The 26,677-nt window shown below is 40.2% G+C and overlaps 1 protein-coding gene across 3 annotated transcripts in view; it reads left to right on the plus strand.

Moving 5' to 3' along the window:
• Nucleotides 1-8,635: 8,635 nt before the first annotated feature.
• The window catches only part of LOC149199517 (TLD-domain containing nucleolar protein), a 230,361-nt gene continuing 212,319 nt past the window's right edge, over nucleotides 8,636-26,677 (plus strand). Inside the window, exons 1-4 of one of the 3 annotated variants that reach the window (XM_089402474.1) lie at nucleotides 8,636-8,907; nucleotides 8,985-9,087; nucleotides 23,597-23,701; nucleotides 23,970-24,055. In XM_089402474.1, the coding sequence (XP_089258600.1) occupies nucleotides 8,855-8,907; nucleotides 8,985-9,087; nucleotides 23,597-23,701; nucleotides 23,970-24,055 (347 nt within the window). In that variant the 5' untranslated portion in view covers nucleotides 8,636-8,854. The remainder of the gene's footprint in view (nucleotides 8,908-8,984; nucleotides 9,088-23,596; nucleotides 23,702-23,969; nucleotides 24,056-26,677) is intronic. The other 2 variants (XM_089402472.1, XM_089402473.1) reach the window with 2 other exon arrangements.

Here is a 26,677-nt window from a genome sequence, read left to right on the forward strand (position 1 = left end):
ACTGGGGGTGGAGACATTTCTTGATTGAATAGACCATTCAGGGTTGGTATATGACTATTTGCGATGCGTGATCCTGGAAATGAAAGTTGGTCTACGAGCTTGACCATTCTTCCTTCGTGTGGAAAACACATTACTCTAAAGAGTGAGGAGACTATAGCTCCCATGCAATATATATAGTCTCGTCCAAGGAGTAGGTTATAATCCAAGGGTCCTTGAAAGACCATCACGTTCATTTGAACGGTCTTCCCTTTCAATGTAACAGGCACATTGGGGAGGATCCCTAATGGTCGACTGGTTCCTTTATCAAAACCCGAGAGATTTCTTATCTCAGGCAAAAGCACCGGGGAACCCAGTGCTTTCCAAGCCATAGAGGAAAGGATACTCACAGATGCCCCTTCATCAATGATAGTGCCGGCCATTACCATTCTGTAAATTTGGACTATGATTCTGAATGGTATACTGGCTGGCAATCGGGGTCTGCCTAGTTGGTTCCAATCAAAGGACACAACCAGGTTGCTTGGTGGTGGGACCGAATATACGACCGGATATGACCCTGACGATGTTCCTTCCTGCGATAAAGGAATGGGCGCATTGCCCTGACGCTCATCAGAGTATGTGTTGATGAAAAGAATCTGGATGGTTTCATCCTTATTCTCTTCAGTGAGGGTGTCATTTGAAGATGAATCTTCAGTGACGGTGTCATTTGAGGATGAAACCTCTTAAGGAAGAACCGGGTCAACTGCCGTTTCGACCTTTGGACTTTCGTCCGGTCTGGATTCAGTAGGTTCATTCTCAATGACTGACGCTTCAGCTGACCACTTGAGCGGGCCAGTTGTATTTTCAACCAACGAAGGACTTGGCACGAGTTTTTTGTATCCAGGAGGAAGTCTCAACGGTGAAACCGGACGATCTTCCGAAACTCTCTTCGCTTCGTCTAAGAAGGGACAACGGTGGATGGCGTGATCGCCTTCACACAGTCTGCAGGGGGATCTTGCTCCCCCTCTATGTCTTGAACCTTCACTTTCGCTGGTTGACGGTAAGCATTCAACATGGCTACCAGAGGTTGATGCTCCCGAACTGTGCAACCGAGGGGGCCAGTCCCTTAGTATCCGGGGAATACAGGGACAATCTCTATGGAAGTGGTCTCCTCTACATATGACACATGGTGATTTAGGCCCGGTCTGTGCTGTGTGTGGATTTTTGTCAGATGTCTTTTGCTTGCCCCCAGTCGCCTTAGGCTCCTTCTTCTTCTTTTCTCTCTTCTTCTTCTCCTTCTTCTCCATGGGAGCTTGGATTTTGCCGGCTCTACCTTGCGAAGATGAAGGATTGGAGGAAGAGTTATAGGAAGTAGAAGGTTGGTGGGCAGCTCTAGACTGATCTAACTGTTGACTCGACTGTTCAGGAACCATGGTGTTCTGAACTACATTGGTTGAGAATAGCCAAATTGGCAGGCCAATTGTCAGTCCTGGAAGCGACAATGTGGCCATGTGGGGCGCACCAACTTCTCCCCAAGAGGAGAAAGGACTAGGATTTCCATCATGTGGAATTCCTTGGTTGGGGCGTTCCATGTTCTCAACCTACAGATCAACGCAGGAATAGGAGGTGATTATGTTCCATTTAAAATAAATTTTATAACGACGCTTTAGACACAACTTGCTTTTTCACTTTTTAAGAGTCGAGAAAAAGCTAAAGATGACTCTAGTCTCCTTCGATGTTTTAACGAGCCCGAAGTGACAAATGCTCGGATGGACTTTTTCAGTTATAGAGTTTGAAAAAGGCCAAAAGAAACTGCTCTGGAGTTCTAGGCAGAGGGTGTGCCAAACCTTTCGCAAAACCACAGAATACGTTTTACGGTACGAGTGGTCGATCTTCGTGAATGCTGTGTTCACTGCATTGCGATCAGTAGGGCGGCCGACACGGCTTCCTATGGATAAAGGCTTTGTTCCTATAGGGGTCTCCCAATATATACGCGACGGTACGTGGGAGCACAAGTCCGTATTGATACTTATCGCTTCACCGTGGAGGAATCACCCAACCACTCAACGCTAAGATATCACGTTTAACGACGCCGGAACACGTCTCTAGCTTAGACCTCTATGTGTTTGCATTATGTTTCAATGCGTTGTTATGTAAATTCAATTTATTTTAAGGTTGATCTTGTTTAGCAGTTTGCCTTTATGGATCACCACGAGATGTATAGTAACACTCCTAAATGCAGTCTAAGATGATAAGCAAGCTTTTCAATCTTTCAACTTTGAAAATCTTAACTACTGAGGGAAAAGAAAGACATCATCTTTTCACACAGATCATAGAGCACACACTAATGCACTTTTTCCTAAATCAACATGCAAACTGTCAAAATGCACATGCACAATGCAGGTATTTCTTTTCTCTTTCTTAATGTTGGTGCAATACAAAAGAAAGTTGTTGTATAATTTCGAATTCAATTTCAAGTGAAAGCAAACAAGCTTGTCCAAAATCAAAAGACACCTTAAGATTTACTTGTTTCGACACTAGAAATATATAAATTCAAACCATATGACGAAAGCAAAAGCTCAATCAACTATGAACAGAAACAAACTAACTCTTAAGATCAAAACGACACTTATCACAGGTCTAGATCTAAGAGGTCACAGTAAGACTAGTTCACTTTCGTTATGGGAAACTGCAAATGATATAAGAAATACACAAAGAACAAATACAGTTTCTTTATACAACCGAGGCGGAATAGTGGCAAGGAAAGTTGGTTTCAGATAGGCACATTGACTGACAACATGCTGTAAAAACAAGGGTGAAAACAAGGCAATAAACAGGAGGGAATCCCAGTAGCACTAGGCAAAACTGGTTTAGCGCAGGTAGTACACTGGCAGTTTGACCTTCAACGCAGGTAGCCCCTTCGGGAACTGCGCTGAAATGCAGACTGCTTTCACAGTGCCTGCACTGAAGAGATAAACTTTCGTTTTTCTCAGTTTCCGGGTCACAGATTGCTCAAAAATTCACAGATTTTGGCCAAATCAGAAGCTATCAGTCAAGTACACACTAAGGGATGAAAAGGAGGATGAAAAGCTATCACTAAGAGCTATTTAGAGTCCTTGTGGATCAGCTCTTCAAATCATAAACTTGCCCAGAAACTGAGCTAGAGTAACTGCCCTCTACTTTGCATTTGAAAGATCCAAATGCAGTTCGATTCGGTACTCCCTGTGTTTATGAAATGAATAGCAAAAACACAAACAACCAACAAGATACGATCCCCAGTGGAGTCGCCAATTTGTTGTTGGGAAAAGTATCCAATACGGAATGACCCTATCCCACTCTAAGGGTGATAGTACCTCAGCAACAATCAAAGCAAAACTATTCGAGATTACTTCTTTATGAGATGTAAGAGAAAGAGATCCACTAATCCACTAACTTCCGCCAATGATTGATCCAATCTTCTCCCTTTGCTGCTTGCCCCCAGTTCCTTGCTCTTTCACTGGCCCAGCTACACCAAGATCCTGCAAAATGGCAAGAGAGGGAAACTACAAGAAACATACATTCATAATTGATTCAAGGATTAGAATAAATCAAATACACAAGTATAACAATACACCATTGAAACACATGCATATAGGAGAACCTCAAATGCTTTATTAATGGAAGAAGTAAAGTTCAGGAAGTGATACAACCATAAGAGGCCCAATCCAGCATCACCTCCCAGTAGAAAGAAATCTCCTCTTCACCTCCTTCAAGCAAATCACCCAATAGTTCTATACTCGAACCAACAGCACTTCCTTACATTCACAAGATTCCAGCCCCCTTAGACCTCATGAGAGAGCTCTATATATAGGAGTTTTGGAGAAAGGATGAGTCAGCTTGTAGCTGGCATGAAGCTGACTAGTGTCCTCTCCCACTTCAGTTATTCGTCAGTTCTTGAGTCCACTTGGAGGTTCTTGCTTCCACTTGGAGATCTAGACCCTCTTACTCATCACCAGTCGAATTCCCTGGCCCAAGTGTCATTTTGGAAGCTTCCTGGGCATTGACACCTTGAGGAATGACTGTGCCACTTGGCCAAACTCGCCCAGCGCAGGTAGCCTTCTTTGCAGTTGACATTCAGCGCAGGTACACAGTGGAGCAGTTGACATTCAGCGCAGATGCTCAGTGGAGCAGTTGACATGATCCAGAATTAGCTTGTTTTTGAGTGTTTTCAGGTGGAGAACTGATATTTAGTGCTGTGGTTTGTTGACCTTGTTCCTCTAGGGGTAGGAACAACATGTTTAGGGACTTTGGATCCCTTAGATTATTGACATTTCATGCTTCATGTTGTAAGGCACAAAAATGTCTATAACACACCAGCCCCAAGGACTTCTATCCTTCTTGCTTCTGAGGCACCATCCCCAAGGACTCCAATCCTACTTACTTCTGAGGCGCCAGCCTCAAGGGTTCTGACCCAATCTTGTCAAGGTTCATTTGATAGTAATCTTCTACTCTCAAAACTCTTCTCTACTGAGTTCTATCTGCTTCTAGCCTCACTGCAGTCTCCAAGCTACAACATCAATGACAACCAGTCTTCTTATGAAGTAGTCTTGCCAATTCTTCATACTGCCCACATAGAGTGTCCAATACCCTTCATGACTTCTGATAATGTCTTCACACAGCTTTATTCAGTCTACTGTTAACTGCACTACGCTCTGCATAAAGAACAACTTTCTGTTCAAGCTTATGTTCTCTGTTGGCTACTTCTCCCCTTTGACTGTTTGTTGTCCTGTTGGCCCTTCAGCCCTATTTTTGTTCAACTGGATCCTCTCGCTGCCTCTGTCTCCTCCAGCTTATTTCCACAACGTTCAACAACAACAACATTCAACAACGTTAAAAAAACCCTCTCATGTTCTCTATTTTTCCTGTTTCTATTCATACCTCATCCTCTAATTGTCAATTTCCTCTTTCTCGCTAGCCCTTTAGCTTCCTCCTCGGTCTTTGTGGTTTCCCCTGTCTCTTCGTGCTCGCCAGCACTCCTGAGACACATTACTTCTTGAGAGTGGTCCACAAATGCACAGAGAAATCACGTCTTATGTTAAACTATAACAACGCTCATTTTTACAATAATTACAAGCATACCCAGAGACGACTTTGTTTAACGAACAGCCACGTCCCAATCGCAATCACTATCGCCATGAATCAGCCTCCTCAACTATCGAGAGCGTTATTGTATGCATTTCAGCCTCAGAGGCCCATGCAGGCCAAATATCAATTACATAGGAAATATGAGCAAAAACAGTAAAAAAGGCTAAAGGGTGGACTTCAGGAAATGTTACACCCGCACCTATTCCTGTATCGGGTCAGGTCCATATTGCAATCGGCGCTTTAGACTTCCGGAGGTCCTTTATACATCAAGACCATGGCATCACCGATGGCCAATGACCGATCCTCCACTGGACGCGATATTATATTAAGCCATGTTATAATGTTTAATTGGGTCCACATGCTTTATCGCAATCGACGCTTGTATTCAGACAACCCTCTGTGTAACATTGCGATGGGCGAATGTGATATGGTATTAAACCATAGTTAATATGCCTGTCAGGTCCGCAGCCTTATCGCAATCGACGCTTTCATGTGGCAAGGCTTTATGACTTGCGATATAGCGCTATATAATAGGATCATCGGGTTCGCAATTGTATATCGCAATTGACAGTTTTAATGTGGCAGGGCCTTAACCACTTGCGATACATAATCTCGACGCAGCGGACGTGATATTAAATTGCAACGTATTGCAATGGTCCCATGTGTCCGCACATATATTATCGCAATCAGAGGGTTTCAGGGGTGACAACCCTTTTGAACTTTGCGATATATATATTACTCCGCTGTTTTATATATATATATATATATATATATATATATATATATATATATATATATATATATATATATATATATATTGCTCCGCTTATGCACCTTACTCTTGGCATATGCGATAGCTCTACTCCTCCGATAGAGTATTTGCCATAGTATATTTGTCGGGATTCCGCGCCAATAGTGTATTTGTCTTATAACTCAGTCTTTCTGCCTCTGATAGTGTATATGCCATATATGCATAGTTTTTGGCCGCCGATAGTGTTAGAGCATATATATATGGGTTTTTGGCCTCCATTTGCATTAAATGCATATATATATGGTTTTCTCCTCCGATATGACCATGTCTGCTCCCATTAGCTCTGTTTGCTTCCTCCATATCGCCGATGACTTTGTTTGCATTGTTTGCTCCATTTTCTCCTCTTCTTTGGCATATATGTATGGTCTGTAAGTATGGCTCTGATCGCTTTGTTTGCTCCGTTTGCTCCTCTTCTTTGGCATATATATGGCATAAATATATGCTCTGTTATACTCGCTCTGTTTGCATATATGAACGCCTCTCTTGCTCTGATATCCTGTGATAGGCTTTGATCTGCCTCCTTTGGTAACTCCTCTTGCTTATGGCTTGGCTATCCTGATGGCCTTGCTCCTGTCTCTTCATGGATCTATTCTGCTTCCCCTTGGCTCCATATCATCATCTAGTATCTAGAATATTGTCATATTGACATCAATGACAACCTAGGTCAACTTGGTTACCCTCATATATATAGGGACTTTATTTGTCTCTCGAATTCCTCACACTTGGACCATACACTCTCGTGATTAGTGATTCTTCTCTCTTGTACACTATGGAGGCCTAGTTGAGTGACTTCTATTAAATGGAATTATGATGTTACGTGGTCTCTTTTCATGGATGTTTATTATGGATCTTGGATGTCACATGGTGAAGAAAGATAGTTTATTTTCTTTATCTTGGTATTATGTTCTCTAGGTTTATTGTTCATATCCTAAGTTAGTTTATTTCAGATTTGCTCCATTGTCCCTTATTGAGTTAAACCCTTCCTCCAAGTATATGAGGACTAAAGATTGGTTTTTCTTTCCTTTAATCATTCGGAAAATTGAGAACCCAAATCCTAAACCTCAGGGTAAGTTAGTTTATTTTCCCTAGTTTGTTTGGATCTAGTATCACTCTAAGGAAACCTTATAATTGTTTGTATCCTATACTCCATGTGCCCTAGATTGAGGAGCTACTAGTATGTCTCTCTTGTGACATTCTTTCAAAATATAAAAATCGTTTTCCTTTTCATTTCATGGTAAATTAGAGTTAAATTACAACAAAATCTTATATTTTCAGCACTCAATGACTTGTTGATGTATGCCCCAGGGTTAGACATTTTGTAAAAGTGCATTGGAGAGGCAAAATTGAAGTTTATATATATATATATATATATATATATATATATATATATATATATATATATATATATATATATATATATATATATATATATATATATATATATAGGGTTGACATCAAACTTTTCTTTGCTATTATATGCCTTGTTAATTGTAAAAAAATATTATAACATTGTCCTTAGTTCACTCTATAATTTATCCTTCATTCTTCATAACTTATCAATATATTTAGGGTTAAATTTGCTGTTATTATAAACTATTGTTTTGCTACAATTTCTTGATATAAAAACTCATTTTTATAACATCCTTGAAAATTTTCTTGATTTGGTGCATTTCAAAACCTATTCGAGACTCTTTAGATTGATCCTAGCCTTTAGGTTGACCATAGTTCCCTTGAACCCAAATATGAAATTTACTTCCTAATCCACCACAAACCCTAATTTCTCATATCTCTATTTGGTGGATTCACACTATAGGATACTTAAAAGGCACTTAACTTAAAGTCCGTGGGTTATTTGATCCCAAGACTTACTAGAGAAGCCTCCCTTATGTTGGATTTCTCCTCCACTGAAGAGAAGAGAGTAATTACTAAGGTGCTAGTAATGTCGTCCCTGTGTAATGCACCTTGTCTAGATCACTGAATAAAACTTTATACCATATATTAGATTTTATTGTAACATACAAGTTTTAAAAATTACCTAATCTTTTTGGAAAAATAAAGCTTAATAAATATATAACTTACTAAGTTTTTTTAAGGTTTTTATTGCTCAATTAAGGACAAACTCACATCAACTCCGGTGTGAAACATGATGGTGAAAAATGCCTAAAGAAGCTTAGGAAGAAAGGGTGTGCACATTTTGCACATCCGGCGCTGTGGAATCGGAAAAACATTTCATTTTGGAATGTGATGCATTCAAAGACATCAGAGAAAGTTATGAGAATATGTTAGCATCAGTTTCTTGGCATTGTCTTTTTAACAAGGAGATTGTTGGAAGGTTGGGTCAACTCATCATCAATTTGAATCGGAAAAGCACTGAATTGCAAAGAGCGAAAAACACGGAACTAATAGTCTCATAGACTATTTTTAGTCTCATGAACTTTAAAATATCATATCATTTCATTTCATAAAGAAACTCATTTACGTGTGAAAATTCAAAACTCTTTTCTTGACCCACATATTTTCACCATAACACCATGGAAATTTGACCCTAACACAAAGACAAATTAACAACATGGAAGTTTGACCCTAACGCAAACAAATTTGGAGAACTCATGCCTTCCATGCTATTTGACACAAACAAGTAATATTGTGACGAGGATAGTTCTCTTACCAAAACAATATTGTGGCGAGGATAGTTCCCTCCCTTCAAAAAAAATAATGTGACAAAGGCAATTGGTCGACTTTGCATGCCCGATATGACCTGTTACCATGATAAACATTTCTATCGTATAAAATGCGGAAGGTTTACAAATTGTCCCATGAGAGAAAGGTATATATATAGAACCAGTATTGCTATAGGAGCAAATTGCGACAGTCGAGATTGACACCAGCTACTACACACAAAGCAATAGGGTCTCTAGATTTTCAGTTTCTTCTAAACAGGGAATGGGAAATTCCCAGGCACGTCGATCGGACCCAGAATTCGAGTCTGCTTGCAGGTATATTCATTGATATTAAACTCACAATTTCTACTGTGTCTGTAAATCTTATGCTTTCGTTTCACCTGTGTATGCAGGAAATTTAGCGAAATTGAGTTGAAAGACTTAAAAACCCTTTTTATTTCGCTGGCCTCTCAATCCAGGAGTAATGGTCAATTCATCATTGCGTCAGTCTTCCAGGTTCTCTGTCTCATTCACTCACACACTGAATTGCTCTTCCTGTTTCTCTCTCACGCGCACACACACTGAGTTGCTCTGATTTGAAATGATATACCCACTTCCATTGAAATCAGATCACAACTAAGAAAACAAAAATGAAATCCTATACATTCATTTAGGCGTTCAAAGGCTTAATTGGTTATGCCAAAAGTTCTTAAACCAAGAGGAACAAAATCTTACCCCTTGTATTAAAACCTTTGGCATCACCCACTTTTGGTTGATCAACCTCTTGTGACTGGAGGGGACGAAACTCCCAATATGAGCTTTACATCGTGATGGCCTTTGGACCCGAAGCCACAAAATTAATCCAGGAGAAATCAATTGTTTATGCCATTAACATGTCCTTACAACCTGGGAAATCTTGGTCAGCTGCATTAGAACTGAAAGCACATCTGTTGGGTTTTCAACCTGGGTCATTATCAAAGCAACCACACCAATTTACCACTAGATCACAGCCCAATGGACTTTTGCCTAATCCACTTTACCAGAACTCTGCCATGATGGATAAATTCGTATAACGATAATCAAATGGGGGCACCATTTATTCACATTTTTAAGTAGCTTCTTCGATGGGTGTCTTCTCTAGACTCGTTGAAATAATTAGTGGCACATGAGTCATGTCTTATCTGTTGCATTTGCAAAATCAATATACACTTAGGTACCCCTTTTCGCTCTAGTTAAGGTTATATATAGTCCTTGAACCTTTTGGGTTTTCTATTGCACCGAAGAAGCAAGGTGCACTCTACAGCTTGGCTGGGGTGATCTATCAACTCCCCTTGTTCGCAAGTGTGTTTGTGGAATGGTGCATTGAATATGGACAAGTGGTTTGTGTATCAAATATTAGAACTCAAGATATACACTTTGAGCTTCCCAACCTCAAGGTGCATATCAGATTCAGTTGGATGGATCTGTGCTAGTTTATACACTTTTTACATGCTTTTAAGTCAAAGTAAAATTCAATAGAATCAGAACAGACCAGTAATAGTCTGACATGTTAATGAATTTGACTATACCTTAGCAGTCTCTGGGTCATGATCACGAGTAATTTTAATTTGGTTCTTTCTTTCAAAGAGATAGAAATTGAAGGCTTCCTATACATGTTGCTGGTTTTTGGATTAAAGGCACCACTCATCCAAATGCCTTGGAACTGCTGAATTTATTTAATTAGATGAATTAGAAGGGAAAAGATGAAAACAAGGTATAAATTTATCAGCGTTTTCTCAAATGGGGGCAGTTTGACAAATACTGGAATGTTGAACTCTATAGTGATAATATTCATTGTAGCAAAATTCTGAGACACATTTTCAGGAATATGATACACATATATTTGAAAAAAGCTGAGAATATGCTTTGAAACTTTGTAAAGCTTAGAATATGGAATACCCTTTGGGATCATGCATGTTGATTGATTTGACTGATCTGTAAATTTTCCAAAACTTTAGGTGACTGCTGTCCTATGCTTCTTTATTAAATAAATCTCATCTTGAATTTACTCAATAATATAAATAAAAATCTGAGCATGCATCAATCACACAAATGGCTGGAAAATACAGCGGAAGCATAAAAATTAATTTCACACACATATAGGTAATTACTAATTACACTTTCAAATCAGCTTTCATTCCATTGAAAAAAATTATAAGGAAATCTGCACATGCTGCAAAAAAAACAACATGCGCAGCTACCAAAAAACACCCTAAATGAGATAGCATACCTGCTGAAAAATCCAAAAGCCGCAGAAAACTGCTGTACGATTTATAGGACAGCGTGTATGGTCTGTCCATATGATTGTATGAACATGTATGAAACTGTCCTTATGACTGTACAGAAATGTATGGATCGATGTCTCGTATTGCATGCTGCCCAATAATGCCTTTTCCCTGACTGCCGTCTCTCTCTCTCTCTCTCCCTCCCTTGCTCAATTGTTCAAGTGTGTGTAATAGCCTCTACCTTGCCCTCTCTTTATAGTTTTAGCAGATAATCTATTTTTAAGATTATTCCTAGTCTTAAGTACAATTTGAGACACAATTGCTAAAAATAAAACTTTTGCTTTTTAACTAAAGTGAACTACAAAATATAATTTCTTTTCAAAATTAACTTTTTCAAACATATTTCGAACTACTTCTCGCATCTTAACATTGAACATGTGCGGAACTTCCTCTTTAAGCTATAATTCTCAATACTCCCTTTTAGTGAGGAAGGAATTATGCACCAATCTAAGTTTGTTTCTGAATGCCTCAAACTCCCTCTTGCCACAGGCTTGGTCAGAATGTCAACAACTTGCTGATTTGTCGTTACATACTGGAGCTTCATTGTTCCATCTTGAATCTTGTCTCGAACAAAGTGATATCTGACCTCTGTGTGCACTGACTTATCATGGAACACTAGATTCTTAGAGAGTTTGATAAAACTGTGATTGTGATAGTAGATCACCATGGGATCCAACTCCTAATCAAATAAACCTACAAGTAGCTTGTGAAGCCAAGTGGCCACATAGCTCACTGTAGTATTTTCCATATTCTGTCTTTGCTGAGAAAAGTGCCGTGAAATTCTTCTTCCTATTGAATCAAGATATCATTGTTGATCCCAAACTGAAACAACACTTTAAAGTGCTCTTCCTGTCTATTGTAGTGCTTGCCCAATTTGAGTTTGTATATCCTGCAGCTTCACCTCAACATCTCCAAGATATCATAGACCATACTCCACTGTGCCTCTCAAATACCTGAGCACATGTTTCGCTGCTACCCAATGCCCTTGCCTCGACTCCACCATGAATTGACTCAAGGTGTTCATTGCAAAACATATATTTGTTTTGGTGTTGACTAAATACATGAAAGAACTTATTAGTTGCTTGTACAACATGGGATCTACTAACTCTAAATTTGAAGTTGTCACCTTCTTCAGATTGGTGATCATGGGTGTGGCCATATGTTTGTAGTGCTCCATTTGAAATCTCTTGAGGATCTAACCTACATACTTACCTTACCCAAGGAATATCTTCCCTGGTTTTTACCAAACCTCCAATTCCAAAAATTAACGCATCATGCTAATGTCCTTCATCTCGAACTCAATTGCCATATCAACTTTGCACCTTGCATTGAGCTTCTCATCACATGTAAGAAACAAGTCACCTACATACAACACCAAAATAAGCAGATCGGTCCCAACAAATACAAAGTATAAGTTTAGATCTGCTTCACTTTTGGGTTAGCCCATACTAAGCAAGTATTTATTGATCCTAGAGTACCATGCTAACGGTGCTTGCTTGAGTCCATATAAGGCCTTCTTAAGCTTGCAAACATGGGACTCCTTCCCATGCACTTGAAAGCCCATAAGTTGCTCTATGTACACTTCTTCCTCAATTATCCCATTAAGGAAAGTTGTCTTCACATCCATTTGATGTATCTACCATTTTATGACTGAGACGATAGACATAATTGTTGAGAAATCTAGGGGCAACAACATAGGATGATTTCTCTTCTTTGATAACTGTTTGTTGTGTATTTTTATTAGTTTCTTCTTTCACTTGTTTTATTATTAGTGTTTTCTTCATCACACAACTACCAAACCATAAAGAACAATAAGGCAAAGGAGACAAGATAATATAGGCAATCAACTAGGGCCAAAACCTCTCCACTTTTAGAGGAAAACCCACAAGATTTCTTTCTTCTTATAGAATCTTCAATTGACGAATTCCAAGACCTAGGCCCTTGACCAAAAACCCCTTCAAGACCAAGTCAAAGCTTCTTGATGAACTTTTCTTCCTTCAAGTCAATGCTGGTCAAACTTGTTCCACAACTTCAGATTTTGGCCCTAGCTCAGAATTCAACTTGCTGTTGCAGACCTACAATTTCAGCATCTTCTGCAGAAACCCTATGTCACACATGTGGCTTGAAAATGGATAGATTTTCTCCTTTCTTCTTTGCTTGACTGGACTTCCCTTCCTTGATGATTCAACTTGCCTGAGAGATTTTCTTTGATCCAAAACTTCGGCTCTCTTTGAGTGACTGCAGTTTGTTATCTTCTGCTGCAAGTTGATGCCCTAACCTTCGCATGCGTGGACGATTATAGCCCAAAACAGATCTAGAGTGCTTCGCTCTTCTCCTTTCTTCGCTAGGTATTATGCTTCTTTTTCTATCTTGATCGAACTTCCTTTGATGCTTGAGTGGGTGTATCTTAATTAGGGTCGAGTACTTCTTTATACAGGCTATCTTGAGCCCTCAAATAGGTCGACTTCACCCTCTAGATAGGATGACTTGATTTTTAGTACTTGACGAGGCCTTGGAGGGTCATTTGACTTCATTTTAACTCAAACATTTTTTTTACAATATGTAACATGCCCCAAATGGGTCTTTCATACATGACAATGACTTAATGACTTGTAGACTTAATGACAAGCCCTAGGAGCTCACAATGGGAGCTTGACCTAAAAATAAATTTCCTTGAGCATGAAACCCATGCCTCAAGAACAACAATAATAAATTTATTTTTCTCATTACATCAAATACATAAAATCATGATTACACATGTCATTATGAAGACTGAACCTAGTTACATATTTCAACACTCCCTCTTAACTAGGGAGGTATTCATAATCCATATAAGGTACTTGGACATACTCAATCTGAAGAATTCTCATAAGAAGAATCGGATTAGTAACCCATCTGTATAGCATCATACCAACCAACATTGTCACATAGCAAGGCCTTGACTAACGACTCTATCTCTTCACAAGATCAGAGCACAATGCTGGCGAGACTAATGACTTATAGACACCATCATCATTGTCTCTCAAGGTACATACCCCACTAGGGTGTTCACAGAGTATGTCTTTCCAGGATTATTCTTATTTTGGATTCCCAGTCCTCAAAAAATATTGGTCCTCTATGGCTACTTTTATCTTGGATGCCCTACCTCATCCTCAAAGAGTATCGGATGCTAGATGCTTACCCAATCCTCCATTCTTTCTTCCAAAGTGAAAACAAGAATGATGTGTCTATCTCTCCCTCTCAACTAGGGAGGATATCCCTATTCCTATGAAGGAAAGTACATATTCCTAGAAAAGGAATGTACCCAGCTCCCTCTTAACCAAGGACTTGTCCAAGCTCCCTCTTACCTAGGGACTTGTTTTCCAACAACAACTCTTTGGTGGAGATCATGGCACTATCAACTGCTAGGAGAGCTCCTCCTTTTGATGTCATGAATTTCATCTTTATCATTATGGAGCCTTCAATTCTTGGGACTTCTTTGTAGGGCATCGACCGTCCATCACTTTCATTCATGAACCAAGTCAATCATGTCATCCTTCCTTTCATTGGAAAGTGATCTACTAGTCCATATCTGACATTTCTTCATACAACTACCTTTTTCCACATCATGTTTCCTTCCAGATCTTCCATCCCACCACACGAGTACTAGTTGTAGGTGACATCCACAACTCTCTTTCGGTAGCCCTATATCTATTATCAGCCCTTCTAGAGATTGTTCAAAAATAAAAAATGAATATCAAGTCAAAGTTACCTTTTGTGATGGTCCTTCATCATGACATCTGCTTGTCGCAACATCAACATCAACATCCTGCATACATATTGCACATCTCCATGATATTCAATGTCAAGGGTTTCCTTCCTTTCCAGACTTTATCAATCTTCATACCTTTTCCATGGAGATGTCATGGTAAATTCTTCTAGTCATCGAATGTTGATTTCCTTTTTCATAGTTACATCTTTTACGATCTCTTTTTTTTTCTTTGCATATTGCTTCCTAGGAACTTCCATCCATAGTTCCTTCATCTTTGTCAACCACCTCATATTTCATATGAGGACATATTATGTTGATTTCATCTAGTCAATATGTGAACCATGCCTTCATGCATCTCTTCAAAGGAAGAGATCCCTTTTTCTTTGACCATGCCCACAAGGTAGAGAACTGACCCATACTATTTGCAACTATATGATGACATGACTGAATTACATACATGCATACATACCTCTTTCCTTCTTCTAGTCATCTTAGGCTTCCTTCAACAACTTCTTTTCCCTGATTGACAGTACTTCAACCATCTCGACATGCTGCATTCCTTTGTCACTGTAACGAACAAAGTTCGTATACTCAGAGAGGAATGCTCTGATACCAATGTAACGAACAAAGCTTGTATACTCAGAGGAATGATCTGATGCCAATGTAACGACCAAAAGTCGTATATGCAGCGTAAATCTTTAAAATACTTCAAAGATGTCAATGTCCATTGTAAGACTTGTAATTGTATATTGAATATTGTGTATTGAATTGGTATAAGATATGAGATGATTACAAATGAGAATGAGGGCCTGCTTATATACCCTAGGCAAGTGTCCTTTCATAAATGGTCATGTCTATAAGACATGCCTCTTCATCACTAACTAACTAAGCATTAGTTAATTAATTTATATTTATTATTTTTATATGAATTATATTCATAACACATACTATCGTAAATAATATTGGAAATTTAAGAATATCAACTATCATATATGCAACTCAATGAGACTATTAACCTGAAACAGGTGTTTGAATTCATAATGAAATTAGAACAATTAAGATAGATTCTGGGAAAATAACTCAGTGCGAATCATTGGTCAACCAAGGTCCAAAACATGGTAATACATGCTGCAGCTATCAGCTTTAATTTTTTAGAATTTATATTGTACTGCACTTCCCCTATTTTTGAGTTCTTTCTTTGTTGTGAATAAGAATATAGCTCTTGGTCATGGCATGTGAGTTTGTATTTAGTTGAAATTCAAAATAATGAACCTTCTTTAATTGTCTGGTGCAACAAATTGCAAAATATGAACTTATATTCCCGGAATACAAGAGCTTTGTGAGCGCGCGCTGGAGATGGAGCTCCGCCCCCGCCTCTGAAGCCCTGATCGTCCCCGCTTGAGCCTTGGCAGCCCTGCTGCCGGGCTTGCAGGCCCTTTCGGGCCCTCCCTGCTGCGCTCTTTGCCCCCCTTCGCTCGATCTAAGGGCGGCCCTCTGTCGCTGCTCGCCTTCCTGGGCCTCCTGCCCTCCCCCTCTTGCATTCGATGGATTCTCACGCTCCCAATCAGCCCGACTTTGAGAAAGCCTTTGCCTCTCTCGTCCCTGGAAATAACTCTGAGAGGATTCGACCTTCTGCCTCCAAATTTATCAAAAAACTTGATGAAATTCCAGAAATTCCTCTTCCCCTTTCTCTTCCAAGGAGATCGGCTGTAGCATTAGCCGAGCGAGGATTGGTTGGCCAGTTCACGGGGCTATGGCCCTCCCCTCGATCTGTCCAACGTTGGGTGGAAAGAAATTGGAATGCCATGGTCCAAGGAAAAATTGCCATAAGGTTCTGTGGAAGAGGATTTTATACATTCCTTTTTGAAACAGTGGATGATCGCAACCTAATTTTCAGGAACGGACCATACTTTATGGACTCAAGAGGCCTTTATCTCAATCGTTGGACCCCGGACTTCGATCCTGAAATGGACGTACCCAATGCAGTCCCCGTTTGGGTACGCCTTCCGCATCTGCCGCTTCACTGCTGGGCTGATGAAACTGTTCGAGCAATTGGAAATGCTATAGGTAAATTCGTGGACAGATCAGAACCAAAGGAAAATATGTATGCATGCGCAAGGATCTGTGTGGAGGTAGACTTGGGCAAAGGCCTTCCAGAGGCAGTTAAACTCAGAGTGGACCAGTGGACGCATATTCAACAGGTGGACTATGAACAGCTCCCCTTCAAATGTAAGGTATGTCATGAGTATGGTCATTTTGCAAATAGGTGCCCTAAATCCAAACCAGAAGTCAATAACAATTTGTCTGAATCCCATGAGGAAGCGTGGGAATTAGTAAGAAAAAAGAAGAAGTCAAACCCTCCTCCTGAGCCTGAGGCACCTCATGCCGGATCCCCTCTCTCTTCCCCTGTCTTCCCCTCGTCCTCCAACCCCTTTGGATCTCTTGCTTCAGAAGAACCCCCTTCTCCCCCTCCTTCCCCCAAAGATCCCAGAATCTCTCCCTCTTCCCCCCTCCGAGCTTCCCCTCCTCACTCAGTGGATAGGAGCTTATTCAAAAATAAATCGAAAGTATCCGATGATGGCCCTCAATCTGATCAACCAGTTCTGACCCGCATTGAGCCCCCTTTGATCTCTTCGACCCCAGCTCAGCCAGTTCTCGGATCTCAGCCCATAAGAACCACCAGAAGTTCCTCCAAAGACCTTGGTGCATCCGGTGACACCCACAAGAAACCTGGACCAGGCAGAAAATCAGCCAAGCAACATCGGGAAGAAAGTTCGCAAAAGGACATAGCTCTAGGGATTCAGACCCCTATGGATTCATTCATTACAGGTTCTCAAGAGAAAGATACAGCAGCCAAAGAATTTGAGAGGCGAGCACCTCCTCGACCGAACGCCTTATGATGAAGCTTTTATCTTGGAATAGTAGGGGTATGGGGCACCCCTCCAAAACAGCGGCCCTAAGAGACCTTCTTCATTCAGAAAGGCCTGAAATTGTTCTAATTCAGGAAACCAAGCAAAACCAGAATGATATGCAGTTAATCATAGATGCACAAAAATCCTTCATAGGGATCAGTAGCAGTTCCAGAGGAGCCTCTGGAGGAATCACTACTATGTGGAATAAGCAGCAGTGGAATTGTGTTTCCTCCGTCATCAATTCAAATTGGATCAGGACCAATCTCGTCAATAAGGAAGAAAGCTGTGATATAATCATTTACAATGTCTATATCCCCAACCATTTTAGGGAAAAGGATCAATGCTGGAAGGAATTGAAGCAGGAAATAGACAAGGAGCAGAATACAAATCTTATCATTGCGGGAGACTTCAATCTAATTCTCCACGCGAATGAGAAAAGGGGGGGAGTCTTCACCCCCGACCCTTTCAGAAGACAGTTAGAAACCATCATGGCTGAATACGAATTGCTGGACATCATCCCAAAGAATAGAAAATACACCTGGAACAATAGGCGTATGGGGCCAGGTAACATTATGGAAAGGCTGGACAGAATCTTGGTTAATGTTTCTCTCCTTTCCTATTTTGCTGCAGGACACACCAAAATTCTAAGCGCTACAGCTTCAGATCATTTCCCCATCCTTCTAACGATGGACTCCCACGCCAATTTGGGACCAATCCCTTTCAGATACAATCCACTGTGGAGAAACAGCCCTGAGGCTGAGTCTATTATAGAAGAAACTTGGAAGAAGCACGTTGAAGGCTCCCCAAACTACATTTGGGAAACTAAAATTCGAAACACAAGGAAAGCTCTCAAGGATTGGGCAAAAGCTAGCTACAAGGAACCAGAAAAAATAAAGGAAAAATTACAGCAGAGATTGGAAGACATTCATAAGCAAATAGAAGAGCATGGATTCACTAATCAACTCAAAGGCAAGGAATGGGAACTGCAGGGACAGCTAACTCAAATTAAAAGGGCGGAAGAAATCAAATGGAGGCTCAAGTCGCGAGAAATATGGTTAAAGGAAGGTGATAAAAATACGGCATATTTCCATAAGCAGGCCACTGTAAAAAAATCAAGAAACATTGTAACTACTATCACAGATAGTCAAGGCAGCAGGCATGAAGATCAGGAATCTATTAAAAGGGCAGCATTCCAACATTACAAAAGTCTTCTCACTGAACACCAAGGCGCCAGGGACTATACGGCCTTTCTCCAACACCTTCCAGGAAAAATCTCTGCTGAGGAGAATGAGAGGATGAACAGAGAAATAACTGAGGAAGAGATAAGAAATGCTATCTGGACTCTTCAACCAGATAAATCTCCAGGTCCAGATGGGTTCTCTATAAATTTTTACAGAGACCATTGGCATTTGATTAAAAAAGATCTTGTAAAGATGATAAAAGGAATCCAAAGAAAAAAGAAAATGGGGGGGTTCACAAATTCAACATATCTTGCTCTCATTCCCAAGGAATCCAGGCCCACTTCCTTTTCCAGGTTTAGACCAATCTCCTTGTGCAACACTTCTTATAAGATCTTTGCTAAAATCATAGCTGCTAGACTCCAACCCTTGCTTCCTTCTATCATATCTGAAAATCAGGGCGGCTTCATGACCAACCGACAAATTCACGACTCCATCTCCTTGGTACAAGAAGCTATCCACTCTAGTACCTCTAGACAAGAGAAAGGCTTCGTCCTCAAGCTCGACTTAGCCAACGCATTCGATCGAGTAAGACATTCCTTCTTGTACGCTGTCATGAGAAAAATGGGCTTTAACTCTGACTTCATAAGCACCATTGCTGCATGCATCTCTGGTCCATGGATCTCGCCTCTCATTAATGGCCGCCCCTGTGAAGCTTTTCAATCTTCAAGAGGACTAAGGCAAGGATGTCCACTCTCACCCTATCTTTTCATCTTGATGGCGGAATCCTTCAGCAGCAATCTTGACCACAACCGAAGAGTAGGCCTCATCTCTGGCATCAAGTACGGGAATGGAGTTAAAAATATCAATCACTCCCAATTCGCTGATGATACCTTGCTAATTGGCGGGGCTTCCACCACAATAGCAAGGCGCTTCAAATCTCTCCTTGATCAATTCATGGAGTGCTCTGGGGGAGAAGTCAACTTTCAGAAAAGTTGCATCTATGGATGGAACATCTCTAAACAAACAGCTCACAATATTGCCAACATATTTGGAGTAACCTACAAAGAAATTTGGGACCACTTCACATATCTGGGGATGCCGGTTACCTTGGGCGCCCTCAAAGCCTCCACCTGGAATGAAATAATCGACAAAGTCAAAAGAAAGATGCAGCAATGGGGGACTCAATGGCTCAACCCAGCGGGTAGACTAATCTTGCTTAAATCAGGTATTTCCTCCTTACCGTTGTATCGTTTCACTCTTTACCAAGCTCCAGTTTCGTTCCACAACAAGTTAGAAATTGCTCTTCGTAATTTTTTATGGCAAGGAGGGAAAAAAGAAAAAAATAGATACAATTTGGTCAACTGGAAAAGTGTAATTCAATCTCCAGATAGAGGTGGATTGGGAATCAGAATGCCCAAACTGCTAAATCTTGCCTTTGGGATTAAAATGGCTTGGAGACTTATCAGTGAACCAAAAGCCTGGTGGAAACAGGTCCTTGAATGCAAATATCTATCAGATCACAGACAAAGACTTCTTGAATCTGATATCCCAACAAGAGACTCCACTAAAATCTGGCAACTCTGCAAAAAAGCAATCCCCACTCTTATTCAAAACACTTCAAAGATTCCGGGGGATGGGAGCAGCATTAACTATGCCACTGACAGAATTATGGGCCTTCAACCCTTAATTTCTGTTGAAGAAGCCATTCCCATCATTCTTTACCTGCACAGTAAAGGCATTCAGAAGTTGGATCAAATCTCAAAATGGGACGCAGAGAGCGGTGCTTGGCTTAGCTGGGAATTCCCGGTTATTCCCCCACACTTGGACTCTAGCTATCAAGTCCTCCTTAAAAATCTTCAAAATAGAGCTCCTATTAAAAAAGGAACTCTAGATGGACTTAGATGGGACCCCTCGGGCTCAGGGTACACCATTAAATCTGGCTACCAATTCATCTGCAACAACAATTATCAAGCACCGGTTTGGAACCAATGGCGAATAATCTGGAAGTCTGAGGCCATCCCAAAGGTCAAATTCTTCATTTGGCTGCTGCTTAAAGGAAAAATTCTCACTTCGGAAAATTTGCGAAAGAGAGGGATATATGGTCCATCAATCTGTCCTAACTGCTGCTCCGAGGAGGAAACCATCCATCATCTTTTTCTTGATTGTGCCTTTGCGAAGAAATGCTGGATTATTATGGCCAACCTTGGCAATATAACATGGCATCCTCAGCAAAACATTGCTGAGACAATCCAAGATTGGAAAAGAACCTGCCCCTGGAAAGATAAGCGGAGCAAGATTGTCAAAAGAACCTGGGACATCATCCCCCACAACCTTCTTTGGAAAATCTGGCTTACTAGAAATAAAAAAATTTTCCAAAATCAAGAAGGCAATGTTAGAAAAACTTGTAACAGTGCTCATCTTCTGGCACAGGAGACGATGGCTGTCAAATATTCAGGCATCATTAAAGCTACTGACTATACAACTGAAGAGAGAATCATGATCAGGCACATCTTAGGTAGCACAGGCCAACATCAGAGTACTCTGAGAAGTGGAATGAAACCTCAGCACAAGACCAAAGAATGGGAAATAAGGCTTTCTTCTCAGGATTTCAAGAGATGGATTTTGAGCAAAAACTGTCCAACTTTATTCTTTGATGGAGCCTCCAAGTCCAACCCAGGACCAGCAGGAGCAGGAGGAGTTATTTTAGATGAAAAAGGAGAAGAGATATGCAGCTATGAATGGAGTTTAGGAGTAAAAACAAATAATAATGCCGAGGCTCTTGCTCTGTTTCAAGGACTGCTGCAGTTAAAAAATAGGGGAATCAAAATTGCAACTGTTTTAGGAGACTCCTCCATAATCATCGGCTATATGAACCATCACAGGACTTCCTCAAACTGTAGTCTCCAACAGCACCTCCATCGCATCACCCTCCTCATCGATTATTTTGAAACAATTCGATTCTACCATATTCTACGAATACACAATGGAAAAGCGGATACTCATGCTAATAAAGCAGTTGGAAACCAGGAAGGAACTCTAAGGCACAGTCAACGAACTACCTTCCAGCCCCTGCCATGAACCAGGCCAACTCTGACAATGCCCAAGCGCGCAATCCCAGCAAGCGTGTGAGGGGTATGGAGAATCCCGTCTCTGGACACAGCTCGAAAAGCTCTATCAATCAACCTCAGAAAATGACCGGCAGACCAGTGGATATCCCAAGCAAATCTCATATCTACAGGGAAGGACTGAGGAAGGACTTCACCTCCACAGTCAATCGTCCTAGAAATCTCGAAAAATATTTAATTGCTGCAGAGGATCGGGTTGCGGATACGAATCCAGGGCGCTGCAGTCGAACTTATCCCATATATTTGAGCATAGGAACTCATATCTCTCAGCATTGTGACCAAGAGCAGCTCAGCGAAAGTCAAGGAAGCGTCCAGGATCAGCCTCGACAGAGAACTTTTGCTCTGGTATCGGGTCTCTTTTTTCTGTTTAACATTTCTCTAATAAATCTGTTGATCTCTTTCAGGAAAAAATCCAAAGGGAAGCTCAGAGCTTCAGTTGCCCTCTCTCATAATCTTCTTCTTCTCTCACAGCTTCTGTGCTGGCCGTCGTCCTGCTGTCCGCCATCCGGCTCCCTCTCCTTGCATCTTCCCGACTCATTTCCCCTCTTTTCAAACTCTTATTCCCTTGTCCTGTGCGCCTTCATCCAGATCTCTCTCTTTTATCCTTTGAAGTTGAGATCTGGGATCTCGAATCTCCTCTGCCTTTTCTTAACCCCTCACTGCTCTTTCTTAATCCCTTACAGACCCGCCAATAATCTTCGATTTATTTCTCGGCCCCCTCCCTCTTGTAGCCTGAAGAAGTCAATAGATTATTCTTGTGATCCCGCCTCTTTTAGAATCCATCCCATTTCTGTGATGGCTCGTGCGGAGCAATGTTTCCATTGCCGAGACCTACAAGCAGAATTCGACGAAGTCAGAGCTCAACAGCGAATTCTGGAAGATCAAGTGCGAAATATGGAAGCTAGGCATGCTGAGCAGATGCGATGTCTGGAAGGAAAATTTGAGGAGCAGTTCAGAAACATCCATGCTAAATACCGCACAGAAATGGGTCTATTTCTCCACAGGGTTCATTCGCTTCAGGAGCAGTTCAACGGGCTCAACAATAGATGCATTCATGCTGAGGAATCGTTGGCAATTTTAAGGGAAATTTTGGAAGCCAAACAGAAAGAGAAATCAACTTCTTCAAGCGTAAAGCCAATGGAAGCAGATCAGCACCCAGAAGACTCTACTGCGAGAAATATCAGTCATATTTCCATTGATTAATTATGTATTGCAAATGCAAACTTTTGAATCATCAGTTCGTCCGGGTCTATAGTAGTTCTAGTTCTTTAGTAGTCAGAATTTTCAGGAAGCAGCTCAGGGATAGGAACCTCAAGCTCTATCCTTGGATTTGTAATGCTTTTGAAGCAAACTATGTACGGCTTTATGCCTTATCACTCTTTTCAATCAATATATAGCATCCGACTTTTTAAAAAAAAAAAAAATATGAACTTATATTCCCAATTCTAGTTGAGGAGTTATAGTCCATAAATTGTTGATCCTAAAGAAAAAACTCTTTAATACATAATTTATTTTTCATAAAATTTGCATGCTTCGTTCCTCCTCCTATGTTTTAGTAAGTGTGTAAATGTCGTTCATTTCTTTGTAGATGCAGAGGTTGTTGTCATTATATATTGAATCCTAGGTTCATTACAAGTTTAACCATAGCATAGAGTTCAGAGCATGGTGAGTATTCTGCTTTCTATAGGTATACATGTTTGACATACTTACTGAATCACTTTTATGTTTTTAGGCATATTATGGAATTCATGGGGCTCTTGGAGCACGATTGTTTGATTTAGCCTCTCGGGTGAGAAAAGACCAAATGCTTACCTACGAAGACCTCGTAATTGTTAAGGTAAAAGTATTGTCATTTATATATTGTTTTTCTTTCCTTATCTTGGTTCTGCAATAAACAAATTTCAAATTTGTAATATCAAAATTAGAGAATGGAAGAGTGCATACCCTTGAGCAACATTGTTTCATTGTTTGATTTTCACTTTAAATTTTAAAATACTATCTCCATAGTATTTTGCAATGATAACTCTCTCTCACTCTATGACATGTCGATGCCTAGAATGTATGCCATATAATTTGCTCTGATAGGCTTGAACTTTGGGATGCAGAGTATTTATGAAAAAGGCTGCCGGAATGAAATTGAGAATTTCATCTTTCAGCTAGTTGATTTAACTGGTGATGGCCTTGTGCAGAGGTTGTCTCTCTCTCTCTCTCTCTCTACTTATCACTTAGCTTTTCTTATGGTCAAAAGAGAATTCTGCTGCTCCTTTTGCATTGCTTGCAATATTGGTAGGTCATCTGTTGTGATTTTTCACATTATAAAAAATGATATTTTGGTGCATTAGGTCCTGTGTACTCAACCAAAGTAAAAAATTAATTACAAATTAAGAAACTTAAACTAATTTAGATGATGCCAAAAATAGTTAGTTGCTTCATATTTTTAATGCTTTTTGGCTAATTAAGCTTGAAATTAGAATTTAGTTTGATTGGTCAGCATGATGGGGTCCAAGTTAAATATAAATGTTCAAAAAACAATTGGATTTATAGTCAAGTTAATTTTGACTTGGAATTGGTCCATAATTAGTTGCCCAGCTTTAAAATGGTCCATACTTAGTCAACATAATGTGTTGCAGAGCTTTTAAATGTTGTTTTATTCTATAACTTTGTCAACAATTAGCCTATAAGGGGCACATGCAAACATTTTCTTATAGACTTGGAAAACTAGAACTAAACTGGATTCCATTTTTAACACAAGTTGCTATTCTATTCTTCCATATACCATCCTCTGCTCTAAAGTTTACATGGAGTATTTTCTGCTTTAATGTACGGGTTATGTGTTTTGTTGATAATATGACTGCTATAAGTTCTATTATTTAGTTTTATTTATGTTCTTACTCATCAAGGTGATTGTTGTTATTAGAGCTCTTTTTGTTCCTTTCCTCGTTGATTTAAATCTAAAGCAATCAAGGAATATTTCAAGTGGCACCAAAGCCACACCTTTGCTATTATGATGTGTTGATTTCAGTGACTTTTACCGCAACAATTTTATGGACTGTAGTCTTCTTGTTAAAATATCATAAAACTAGCTATCTAAGCAAACAGATCAAATTTAGTTACTTGCTGGCAATATTTACTTTTGCATGCAGCAGAAAATTATAAAAGCAATCACACAGTGCACAAATATTTCTGCCCTTCTAGATTAGTTCACCATTCAAAATTTTCTTCAAAACTTACAAGAGCTCCCATATAGGGAAAATGTCTCTGAGAATTAATCAAATAAACAGCAAACCTGAAAATTATAGTTTGCATGGAAATTGAGGCATCTTGTCTTTGAATCCGTACAGTGGTATGGAATCCATACAATTTTATGGAATCCGTATGGACATATGTACGGCCTGTTCTGCTGGGCTGTAAGACAGCTCTGCCCCTTGTTGAAGACTGGTTGTCTTCTCCTTGCTGAAGACTGGCTGCCTTCTCCTGGCTGAAATACTGCTGAAATCCTTGCCAGTTGGCGAAAATCAGATCTCTGATTTTCTCCTTCACTCACGTGACTTGTAAAATTAATGTTTTGTGTGTCTTTGTCCTATGCCCTCTCTTTCTTTTATAATTTTGACATGAGCCACAGAACTAATCTTCAACAGTTGGGATGTAACCGTGAGATCAATTGCTCTCTTTTAATTAAATTATTAAGTGACCCACTTTAGTCATTTTATTAAACTAAAATCACTTTAATAAAAAAAATGTTCATTTTATTAATTAATTAATAAAGTGGACTTCTGAAAAAGCATATGATACTTTTAATGACGATTTCCATAAGTAGACACCCTCATGGAAATCCCTGTTTGAGCTATAAACACTAACACTTCCTCTTAACGATGAAGGTATTTTTTACCACTCCAAGCTTGTCTCGAACCCGGACGAACTTGCCCTTCACTATGGGCTATGTGAAAATGTCTGCCAGCTGCTCCTTTTGTAGAAATATGTTGGAGCTTGACTGCTCCCCTTAGTGCCATGTCTCTAATGAAGTGGTATTTGATCTGAATGTGCTTTGACCTGTCATGAAACACTGGATTCTCCAGGATTTTGATACAACTCTGGTAATTGTAGTGGGTCCTTGTCGGCTCAAGCTTCTGACCAAACAATGTCGTGAGTAGCTTGTGAAGCCAAATGGATTCACAACTAGCTAGATTGGCTACCATGTACTCTGCTTCAGCTGAACACAGTGCCACTGAGGTCTGCTTACTGTTGACCGCAAACTGAAGCAACACCTAGAGGTTCTCTTTCGATCTGTATCATTGCCTGCCCAGTTTGAATCTGAGTACTGCAACCTCACACCATCTCCACCATGGTATTGCAATCCATATCCTACCATGTCCTGCAAATATCTGGGCACGTGCTTTGCCGCAACCCAGTGATCCTCGGTTCCACCATGAATTGGCTTAGGGTGTTAACAACAAAGTTGATGTTTGGTCGAGTGTTGACTAGATACATGAATAAGCCAATCAATTGGCTGTATTGTCTAGAGTTTGTCAACTTTGAATATGAAGAATCAATCTTCTTTAGGTTGGTCACCATCGGAGTGGCCATTGGTCCTGCTATCCTCCATTCTGAATCTCTTCAAGATCTCTAAAGCGTGCTTCCCCTGTCCAAGGAAGATCTCATCTAGTTGCTGCTAAACGTCAAATCCAAAAAAGTAATGCACTGGCTTGATATCCTTCATCTCAAATCCTGATGCTAGATCTGACTTGCAACTTGCAATCAATCTCTTTGCACTTGTCATAATAAGATCATCCACACACAACACCAAAATGAGGGG

Source organism: Pinus tabuliformis, chromosome 2_1 (assembly GCF_031772625.1).
Source record: "Pinus tabuliformis cultivar Carrire ecotype Pingquan chromosome 2_1, CPIR1, whole genome shotgun sequence".
Classification (NCBI taxonomy): Eukaryota; Viridiplantae; Streptophyta; class Pinopsida; order Pinales; family Pinaceae; genus Pinus; species Pinus tabuliformis.